General features: G+C 43.4%; 1 protein-coding gene across 1 annotated transcript; it reads left to right on the top strand.

Annotated features, from left to right (window-relative positions):
• The first annotated feature begins 2,469 nt into the window (after nt 1-2,469).
• GDF5 (growth differentiation factor 5) lies at nt 2,470-6,635 on the top strand. The gene is made up of 2 exons (XM_010390745.2): nt 2,470-3,420; nt 4,979-6,635. Exons 1-2 carry the CDS (start codon nt 2,787-2,789, stop codon nt 5,845-5,847), a joined length of 1,503 nt encoding a protein of 500 aa, XP_010389047.1. The 5' UTR covers nt 2,470-2,786; the 3' UTR covers nt 5,848-6,635.
• The last annotated feature ends 5,070 nt before the right edge of the window (nt 6,636-11,705 follow it).

Raw genomic sequence — 11,705 nt, 5'->3', positions numbered from 1 at the left:
TGAGAAGGTGTCACAGCTCATGTAGGCATAATCTGGGGATATGGAGAACAGCAGGGAGTGCACTCCCACGGAGCAGGGACCCGGGTGGTCCTCCCTTTTCAAATCCCTACTCACACTGTGTGAGGGAGGATCTGCTGTCACAGAACGGGCCAAGAAGGACAGGTGGGCGATACGAGCCCAGCCACTTGATGGTGCACAGGAATTTGGCTGGTGGTGAGCATTTTGAGGCTCGGAGCACCGCTTCCACTGTGTCCTGTATCTGATGCAAAGCCTCACCAGCAGGAGAGTTCCTAGCTACATACTGAAGATACCAGTGGAGTTTGAGTTTAGCCAGCTGGAATAACTCCACTTTGGTGTAGGGTTCATAGGAACCCCCCAGTCTGTGGGTCTTGTTCATGGTCAGCATTCCACTCTGGGGGCTGTGGGGCTTGGTGCACTCTACAGCATCTGTGCTCCCATGGATCCAAGCACTGAGATGCAGTTTGCTTCAAGAGAGCCTCTTTTAAAGAGAGAGATTAGTTTACACAGCTTGTTTTGCTTGCTTTTCCTTTCTCTTTCTGTCTAGCTCTATCCAGCCCACTAAGATATTTTAATCTCAGACATGTAAATATTCTTTGAACATATGAACAATTATGCTTTTAATCTGATTTACTAAGACAAGACCCATGTAATCACATTGTCCTACCTCCTGCTCTTTCATGTCCATCTCTTAAATTGTTTGTAAATCTGTTTGCAAATCTCAGCCAAGTTTGATAGAGCAAATGACCTTTTAAAGATATTAAATTCTGACAAGCATTGTGAAAGCTGGAAGCTGGATAGATTAAAAGTGGAAACTCAACATTTAGCTACTTTTGTGGCTTACTGGCAAGCTGATCAATACCACCATGGCACAGAACCAGACACAGCACACCACCCAGCAGAAAGGTGGGCAATATGGGAAGGACAAAATGATGGCATGGCTGGGAGGGCCATGGGATGGTGTGGAGTAACTGCTGAGGAATGGTTTTACCAGAGGTAAATCCCAGGAGAAGCTGCTTTATTTTGTAGGGAAATATCAAAAGCACAACTGACACCAGAGGAAGGGCCATTAGATCAAAATCGGGAGGATCATGATTTGAATTTACCTTATTTGTGACATCTGCAAAATCACTGAACTCTTCTATCCTTCAGTTCCTCCATCAAAACCAGTGAAGCATTCAGAGCTCCTCATGTCATGCAGGTTGTTATTTATGAAGGTAGTTCAGTGTTTCTGATACTAGTCAGGGTGCGTGGGGAATGCTACAGCACACACAGAACAAGCTAAAAGGTGGTGTACCTTTTCCCTTTCTTCTTAACTCAGAAAGAAAAAGCAATTGCAGGAGAAGGACTGGGTTTAGCATCAGTGCAAGATGAGAGATGGGTACCAGTAATCCCTGTTGAGTCCAGCCCAGTGCCTCTTTTCTTGAAGGCTCATTTAGATCAACAGTTCAGTTTTTGCAGCTTATGAAAGACACACTTGCTCCACACTCTCTTCTGGATGGCTGAAAGCCGCAGGACAGTCGTGACCGTGAGGAACGCTGGTTTTGACCTGCAGCCTTCCTGGAGCCCCGGGGTCAGCAGCTCTTGGACATTTTGCATCTAATATTAAAACAAACGCTGGTGTTCAGCAGTCTCTGGAGGAAAGACGGGGTTCGGCCTGACTCCAGCTCCCGAGTGGCTCTGGAGAAGAAGGAGGAGGAGGAGGAGGATGGCTGCCTGCAGGGTGCACTGCTGCCCCACAGCACCGCGCCCGCCCCACGGGGCATCCCCTCCGGCAGGAGCTGCTTCTCCAGCTGGGCTGACACCGGTTTTTTTAAGCACAGCAATAAATAAGCCAAAATACACTGACTGCGGGCACGGCCCTGTTGTGTTTGTGTAAAATTAAATGTTACCCTCGTTAAGCGCCTGCGTTACAGCGCAGCCCTTCAGTCACAGAGGGACGAAGTGAAGCCACTGTTACAGTTCTCTGGCAAAAGAGATACATGAATTATTTCTAAATTAGTTTATGTATGTGTCCAGTGGACTGTGTGACAGGTCTCAGTTGTTGATCTTGCAGTTTGTCCTGTCTAAACGTGAAGTTCATCGAGGGCTGAGGCAGAGGTCATACTGCCACTTGAAAAGGCATCCTCTGGAGTTTTGAGCCTGTGGAGCTGTTTCACATGAGGCAGAGTATGACTCATGCTAATGAAAAGGGTAAAGAAGATTTTTTTAAAGAAATATATCGCAGTTAAATTAGTTTAGACAGCATGACATCAGAGAGTAATTAAATAGGTTTGTTGGAATTCCGTTTCCAATTCCAGAGTTCAGGTTTGTAAAAGATTTCTGAGCACCTGCAGGTCTCTGTGTGTGAAATATTTTCACTGGAAAGGATTCAAAACTCAAAACTTTAAAAAAACCTTTTAACACAGAGGCAGCATTACGCCATTCTTCCTTCTTGGAAAAAAAAAAAAAGCCTTGGATTTAAACAAGACTCCTTCAAGTTTTCAGTCAGTTTTACAGAAGAAAACGAGGTGGTAAACTTTCTCTTTTCAAGAACAAGTTCTTTATAGCTGCTAACTGAAGTCAGGGGAGATCATATCTGAGTACATGAGCATTTCCACTATGGGACTGGATACAAGTATTGAACAACGATATTTGAAATGTTTTAATCTCAAACGAAAACCATTTTTGCTAACTTTGGTTTTTAATTTCTTTCATGTTTTCTTCTGCCAAACTGGAGGAACCTTTTCTGATTTTTTCTTTAGTGGCATTCAGAGGAAGACCAGAGGATGAAAATCCTGCATTTTCTCACTTTACTGCTTTGGCATTTGACTTGGCTGTCTCTGGATCTAGTTCCTGGAGCGCTGAGTAATTCTGAAGCAGGCCAGGGTAACCCAGGATCTAAACTAGGTTTTTTGAAAGCAGAAGGAAAGGAGAGGAATCCCTCCGCACGGGCAGGTACACTGAGGACTGCAAGCCATGGATACAGTGCTGGGACCTCAAAGGCCAGGACTAAAAGCAGTGCTGTTCAGGCTGGAGCTCTGCTGGCCAAGAATGATGAGTCAAAGAAGGTTCCCTCAAGAACAGCAGCCACGGAGGGCAAGGTAGGACATCTCCCCAGCAGACCTTCTGGAGTAAGGACAGTGACTCCAAAGGTTCAAAATCTTAGCAGCAAGGTGGCTTTGAAAAAAACTGGCACAAGCAGTACTGACACTGATTCTTTCAAAACCAAAAAGACTAAAGAGCCTGTAACCCAGAGGGAAGCTAAGGAAACTTTCCGACATCCCCCGATAACGCCACATGAATACATGCTCTCTTTGTACAGGACTCTCTCAGATGCAGAAAGAAAGGGTGTTAATGGAAGTGTAAAACTGGAGGCTGGACTTGCCAATACAATAACCAGCTTTATAGACAAAGGACAAGGTAAGAAAGGAGCTTGTGTGTGAGTGTGGACAGAGAGAGATGTCTGAGTGTGTTTATAAATGCAGAGAGTATTGGAAAATAATCATACTTTGTTAAAGTCAAATAGCTCTTTTTAATGTAAATGAAATCACACAACTTTGCTGCAGATTTTGTCCTCCTCCCTTATCTTGGAAAACTCATTTACAGGCAGAACTAGATGGTTGTGTGGCAGCCAAAGAAAACATTTAGAAAGTATTTTAGATGCATATTGTTGAAAATCAATCAGTCTTTGCATGCTTAGGTGTTTAAAAACCTTTTGCATTTTTTTCTTATTTTCTTTCTGACTAGCTGGAAACTAGCTCATGGAAACGGATAATGTTAGACTGTAGTGTGCCTAAGAACATATATGCTAAGAACGGAGTTATTCTGTGAAAAAAACCCACAAATTGCAGTATGAAAGGGCCAGTGTGGTTTGTTCAAGGTAGAATTGTAAGGAACTACACTGCAGACCCAGGAGTCATTATCCTGTGGGGTGGGTGTATCTGTACTAGCTCAAAACTTTCAGGTACCACCAAGGAGCCCACAGCTCTGCACAGACTACCAAGGGTAATAACTTCCGGGACTCCAGAACCTGCAGCTCAACATTCCGGTTCCAAACACTTTTGGAAATTTGGGCTAGTGTTTGCTTTCACAGGAGAAATAACCAAGGTCCCAACGAATGATGTTCACCTCACCACTCTGCCTGGGGAGCCCCATGTTGCTTCCAGTGACATTTGTAAGAATTTTGTCACACTCTTAAGGAAGCAACACAGGCTACAGCTGGTGAAGGAATTGTGATGAAAGACTCACCAGGACTGGATTTGTTTGCCATCTCTTCATTAATAGCTTGGCTGCTGGGAAGGGGGGATACACTGCTCGCAAGTGCTGCCTTCAGGTTCTCAGCTTGCCACTGGAAGGCACTGTTAATGGCACGTCACTGGAAGGCTGGCTCAGCCATATTCCTCACCAGCTGAAGCAAGCAAACGTAAAGTCAGGATAAAGGGAGGGATGTTTCTCTGCCCAGTTTGAAAAATTGTGAATCATGTGGGGTTTAGTTAATTAGGCAATTATCCTTGTGTCTGGCAGTTCCTGGGGATGCTGATTTTAAAGGACTAATTCACTATTGTATCATCTAAGGGTAAATTTGCTCATGTTTGGAGCCAGCATGAGGCCTGGCTACCACTGAAGCTCTGTTTCAGTAATTTAAGTCAGATATAAGTGGTGAATAGGTCCTGTGAGTGCTCAGCCCTTAAAAAGCATTATTTTTCAATTGGCTAATCACAACTTTGAAGGCAGAAAATGCCACTGGTGAAATAAATGAGATTTCTACAAGGCAGACTCAGAAGCTCATTTCCCTAGTGAGTCCCTGAGTTCTTCTGAGTCCCTGCATGGAGCTGATCCCTTAGACAAAAATTGCTCTTTCTGTTCAGTGGGCTAAATTCCAGGCTTATGAGCAAATTTGAGGAAAACCATTAAGAATTGAATAACTGATATTGGTCTGTGCTTGATATACATTTAAAAATGTGTGTGCTTTTTTTAGATGAGCGAACACCAACTATAAGAAAACAAAAATATATTTTTGACATCAGTGCATTAGAAAAAGATGGTTTGCTGGGAGCAGAGCTTCGAATACTGAGAAAAAAACCTTCTGATACATGGAAGTCTCATTCTTCTGGAAAAACTTCCCAAGTGAAATTATTTAGTTGCTCTACAAACAGACAAGCCTCAACACTCCTGGACTCTCGAACTGTCAGTATCACTGATACACCCAAGTGGGAAGTGTTTGACATCTGGAAACTTTTCAGAAACTTTAAAAACTTGGTGAACTTGTGTTTTGAGCTGGAAACTTTTGACAGGGGGAGAGCTGTTGACCTCAGGAGTGTGGGATTTAATAGAACGGGAAGACAGGTCAATGAGAAGGCTCTGTTCTTGGTGTTTGGGAGGACGAAAAAAAGAGACTTATTCTTCAATGAAATCAAAGCTAGATCCGGCCAAGATGACAAAACTGTTTATGAGTACTTATTCAATCAGAGGCGGAAGAGAAGAGCTCCTCTAGCAACACGGCAAGGGAAGAGGCCCACCAAGAATCTGAAGGCGAGGTGTAGCAGAAAAGCCCTCCACGTGAATTTTAAGGATATGGGCTGGGATGACTGGATAATAGCCCCTCTGGAGTATGAAGCATATCACTGCGAAGGGCTCTGTGAATTCCCCCTCCGATCCCACCTGGAGCCCACCAACCACGCAGTTATCCAGACATTAATGAACTCGATGGACCCGGAATCAACCCCCCCGACTTGCTGTGTCCCAACCCGTCTGAGCCCCATCAGCATCCTTTTCATTGACTCTGCAAACAACGTGGTCTACAAGCAGTACGAGGACATGGTGGTGGAGTCGTGTGGTTGTAGGTAGCAGAACAGCTGCTCACATGAATATGTTATGAAAAGTAATACAACACATTGGACATAGCTTCTCCTCAATCACGGTTAACTAGATTTCTTACCTCTAGCGTAAGTATGTTTACAAGGATGTAGCAATAAATCCAGTGTTTCTGTATGTCACTCCATGGACATATTTCAGTAGCATTTGGATGCTGTCACTCAGCTGGATTTAAGGCCTTGTGCCGCTGGCAACACAGGACTGACTCTAAGTGAAGTCCATGACAGAGAAGATGATATCTCTACACCTTGAGATCTCCTGCCTTTAGCCTTGAGGCAGTGGATAGAGATGGTATCAGTGAGCTGTGGATATGACCTGTTTGTTCCTTTGAACATTGTTCTTGAGACTGAATTTCTGTCTGATTCCCGTGTGCTTTGTCCATTCATAAATGTCAGAAAAGAGTCCCAATATTGAGAAGAGTTGTGTTCTGGTGTGTCCCCATCTTGGTGTAAATAGTTGCACTGTAATATGATTTCTTTCTGATTAGCTCTTGAAACTATGCATATATTAAAAGGGGTCATTAAATATAATATGTTGGTTTAGTTTTAAGTTTTACATGAAAATAGGTGATGCAGGAGGTATTTGCTTCCATGTATGTTTTCCTCCAAGCTACATATCTTTCTTAAGTATCCACCTTTCCATTATTATGTAGCAAAATATATTATTCTGTATAAGGTCCAAGTTGTTCTCAAATGCTCATAGTAAAAGTGTTCAATTATTGCATAAGATGTAATAAATTATTGACACAGTGCTGCATTGTGCCTAGTTGTCCAACTCTGCATAATTATAACGCAATTAAGAAATTTTTTTATGTTTTTGTACAATAAATACAAGTGAAAGGGACTTTTCTGTGCAGCAGAATACCAGGGGTATGCAAAACATGTCTGTGTATTTTGCTGCCACAGAGAGAAACTATGGAAACATTGAAAGAAAGATCTGAAAGGAAGGCCTGGTTTGATCTGGTGGGGAATGACACTATCACTTGATGTATTTGGGGCAAAAATGAGTTATGCAGATGGTTGCAAAAGAGCTTTGGTATCCTTTTATTCCACCCTCCAAGGGCTGTGTGCTTGTATATCCCCTTTATCTATTCCAGACATGGATTTTAAATGGTATTGCTCCTGTATGTTTCCACCCACAAAAGTAGTACCAAATGTTCAACTACAGACGGATCAGCAAGGTCCTATGAACCATCAGAAATTACTGAAGGAGTTTATCAATAGTACAAAATAGAAATGCTAAGGTTTGATTTTCCTTAGACCATCATGCCATAAGATTTCCTGGCTCTGCACAGCATCACAGGTGTGGGTACTGGCAGGGAGCTGAGTACAGTCCCCAAGGTCCTTTTGCTCAGTACCCCAGTCTGGACATGCTCAAGCTCACACCAGCAGCAAACCATCCTAAATTCCTGGTCAACGGCCAAAAACAGTGACATAAAGCTCTGCCCTTCCTCCTGCACTCTCTGGGCAGCTGAGCCTTTAACCAGCTTAACATGCCTGGATAAGCAGCCTTGCTGCCAGACACCTGGGGAAGCCCTGTGCAGGTGACCTGCCCTGTGCCCTCACCTGCAGCTCGGGGATGCAGAACAGCCCTGCAGGGAGATTTGGTCTGTGAGATTTGCTCAGCGCTGTCATTCCTGCCTGCAGGGGCTGACACTGCCTGGTTTTCCTGCCTGCTGCAAACCCGGAGACCAGAAAGCTGCCCTTGCCCGGACAGTGAATGCCCAGCGTGCAGGGCAGCAGGCACAGAGAATAATGAGCGCTTGCAGCTACTTCGTAACAAGTGCATGAGAAATTCGGGCATTTTATGGGTCGGGGCTGCCCGCAGGGATGCTCCATCTCCCTTCCGGACTCTCAGTGTGCACTCCCAGGTCCTGCTCTTCCTCATCCTGATGGAGCCTTAGGCCAGGCCCAGCAGTTACTAACCCCAGCACTAACTACTTATCACCAGCCAATCTTTCAAAACTTCAAGTATAAGCTTTACTAAAAGCTGATTTTTACCATTGCTACTGTAGGAGAGAAAACATTCCCCTGCCAAGTCCACAGCCAGGAGGGCAGCTCAGGCTTTTTTCCCCCAATCTGTTCAAGCAGTTCTTTTTCTTCTCCTGGCTGTTTTCAGGTGTGTTTGCAGCTTCCTCTAGCACTGGCTCCAGCTATCTCCTGGAGAGGTTTGCTAGATGACCATGACAAAGGGTTGTCTCCTTTCTTCCTTAGGTAAGTGCTGCTCCCACTCTCTGGGAATGCTGTTTGCACATTCCCAAGGAAATCTCTGTTCTGACGTATGAGACACAGCTGTGCCATGCCAGTTATTAACCACACAGGCATGTACCTCAGTGGCTCAGGGTGATCAGTTTAAAATAGCAAATACGGCCTATTTAAATACACTTGAAGCAAATCTAAGTTAAGACAAGTTAACTCCTGGGATTAGGACTGCCTGCATGGGGCAGTTTGCTTCAGTACCACCTGGGTTCATCAGGTGCTGGAACAACTTTGGTGGACAAAAGCACTGGTAGTACACACAAGGCATGATGATAGTTTGGAAATCTGAGGGGGAAAATTCCTGCTCAGTTCACGCTGCAGAGCTGGTGACCAACCTGCAAGTCCTGGTGAGTCTGGTCACGATAGAAAGTTTCTAAAGCCTAGTTGGTATAAAACTCTGAGGTTCTTTCTTGCTGTCCTTGTATGACTTTTTCAGTGCATGAAAAAAGCAAGATAAGGGTTCAGGTAAATTGTATTTAAATTGAGTATGTATCAGCATCTAAATGGAAAAATATGCCAAGGTTTTGCAATTATCCCAAAACAAACAGTATGATCTGAGGAAAAATTAAAAGAAATACTGACAAACTAAAGTATTCAAAAACGCCCTTTGGTAATCATTCAAAAGCCCATATTCTGGTTGGTTATACCTAGAAAGAAAAAGCAAAAAACCAAACCACAAGTAGGTCTGTAATATCACTTCAAACAAATTTGAAACTACAGACAGTAAAATGCTGGAATTATAATGGATTGTTACTGCTTCAAAATTGGGTTTGGCCAAAACAGAAGCAGTTTCAGCCCAAGTGTCCAGGTTAGGAGGTAACATGACATTCAGTTTGCTTGGCTGGTCTCTCAAATGTGGTGACATCCAGAAGGGACAGCCCTGGCACTGCTCAAGATTGGTTCAGCTCTAAGTGAGGAGTTTATAATCATGGGCAGAGGAACAAGGGAGGTTTTTTCACTTTTAGGTCTTAAATTGTATTCTTGGTTTATACCATTAGTTATAAACCAGTATGGTGATGTCCTTTTGCATTTACATTGGGAAATTGTTCGATAACACTGGGAATTGTGGTTCAACACTATTTTATTCTGGAATGCTCTGCTGACTTTCCCCATGGTGTAAATGTGTACTAGCCTATAGGTGCTTTACTGGTACATTGTTGGAGGCATTGGAATCCCCTAGCACAGACTTCTGTCTACTCACAAATTGTTGCCAATCTTGTCAAGACTTTACATGGCAATCTGCAGTTTCAGTTACCTGGCATGAGAACAGAAACAGGCATCGAAACTTCCCAAGGTACACATATGTCACAGATGAGCACAAAAGAAAAACCCAGGCGGGGTTCACTCAATCTTCATTCCCCTCCAAACCCAGGGGTTTAGGAATAAGGCACACCCTGGAGTTGACACCCAGCACAGAAACTGGAGAGAAATAGAACCTTGACATTGGCCAAGGAAGCGGTGGAGTCACCATCCCTGGAAGTGTTCAGCAAACAAGCAGATGGGACATTTGGTGATGTGGTTTAGTGGAGGTCTTTTCCAACCTGAGTGATTCTGTGATTCTATGACTGCAGGATCTTGGCACTACTTTCTTTAGCCAGGTCATTATATAACGTGCAAAGATGGACACCCTAAATTATTATTACGGCTTTCTTCCCATGGGTGAGTTGGTGTGAGCAACTGGATGGCAGAAACCTGAGCTGTAAAGCAATACAGGTTAAAAGTTCAGCTTTCCACCTTTATGATGGCAGGTTTCACTCTCTCACTGAAAATGCCTCATTTGTATTTACTTTTTAGGGTCATTATCTGTCCCATGAGAGTCTTTGTGAAGGTCCAAATTTCAAATAAACAGTACACTATAAGACAGGTATGTGTGGATAATTTTTGTTGTGTTTGGCTAAAATATGGGTACTAAGCTCAATAGGTAAACATAAAAGTATGCCATTGAAAACAATGCATTCCCATTAGTGTTTGAATATGTGCCTAAACTCCGTGTACACTTTTACATGGTTATGTCATTTCCTGTGTAAAATGGGCTTGTTTATACAGCAGCCATATGAAAGATGCAGGAACCCGCTATGTGGGCTATTTGAAGCTTTCTTTAAAAAACATAAAAACCCCTTGACCCTTGTATAATAAAAGGTGTTAAAAGATACTGCTTTTATAACATCTTAGCCAAGACTAATAAGAATGTACAAAGCAAACAATATTTTTTTTTACTCCATAGTCCTGGTCAATCGTGTTATTTTATGGATTTACTATTGCTGTTGGGTAGTAAAATGATATTTAAAAATAAAATTGCAGGAGATTTCATTGCTTCTCAACAAATTCAATAAACAATAATCTTAACATTTTTTGAAAAACAGTAAATATGGAGCACTAAATGCACTTTGCTGAGTGCTCAGAATAGCCCATTTATTCTGTCATTCTGAGTTCACTGATGTCCCTGTTTTCCTGGTTGTTTTTTATCAGAACTAGTTTCAACTTTCTGCAGTGATTTGGCCAGCTGAAGTAATGCAAATGGATTCAGTTTCCCCTGATGTCATTTTGAAGGGCACAGCTGTCAAGAAAAAATGACTTAGTCAACAATAACAGTGATTAATTGGCTGACCCTCTGCTAGGGGACAGAAAATGTTCTTTTCACTGTTTTTTCTCTTAGAATCTCTTTGATATAATATCTTAAGCCATACTTTGCCATTCAGGAATCCAGGCTGATCAGCCTCTGCCCATCATACTGCCAGAGAAATGCCATTAAACTAATTAAATTGAATTAAAATGAAGGTATTGCTTCTGCACATCCGGTTTCCATCTGCCTGTTTTTACACAATGCCATTGATTGTGTAAAAGTCAGAAATAAGCCTCTAACTGATAAAACCAGACACATTTGAGTTTGCTCATGCAAATGCCTTCAAAACATTAATCTTTCCCCAGAAATTCTAGAAGAGAAACACAACTTGGGTCCTCCCCATGCTGAGAGAAAGGGATAGATATCTTCCCTTCAGCTCTCTTTTCTGCAAAGGTGAAACAAGACTCATAAACTTCAGATGGCAAAGAGGTCGTTAACTCATAGGATTGGTGATCAGGTTACAGGAACCCAGCTAGGGAGGATAAAGGGCTAAAGGCAGTGAGGGGAGAAGCAGGAGGAGGTGCTCTAAGGGAGCTCTAAGGGAATGTGGCTTGGGAGAGAGGACCTGGGGACAAGTGGCTCTCGGGGGGATGCAGACAGGCAGCCCCCACAGCAGGAGACGACAGCAGGGGCTGAGACTGGGTAAAAGAACTGAATAATAAGGTGGAGCAAATGCAGGAGCAGCTATAGAGCGGATGTACCTCCAAGTATGCATGAGCTGGGTGGGTGTCAATGCTGCCAGTGGAACAGACATATCCCAGGTAACAAACACCAGGACAAGAGGACACAGACTCAAGGTGTGCCAGGGGAGGTTCAGGTTGGCCATCAGGAAGAATTTCTGCACAGAAAAAGTTGTCAAGCGTTGGCAGGGGCTGCCCAGGGCAGTGGTGGAGTCACCATTCCTGGAGGTGTTGAAGAAACAACTGGATGTGACACTCAGTGCTGTGGTC

The sequence above is a fragment of the Corvus cornix genome, chromosome 20 (genome assembly GCF_000738735.6).
Source record: "Corvus cornix cornix isolate S_Up_H32 chromosome 20, ASM73873v5, whole genome shotgun sequence".
NCBI classification, from domain to species: Eukaryota; Metazoa; Chordata; class Aves; order Passeriformes; family Corvidae; genus Corvus; species Corvus cornix.
This window is presented reverse-complemented; position numbering and strand designations above follow the sequence as displayed.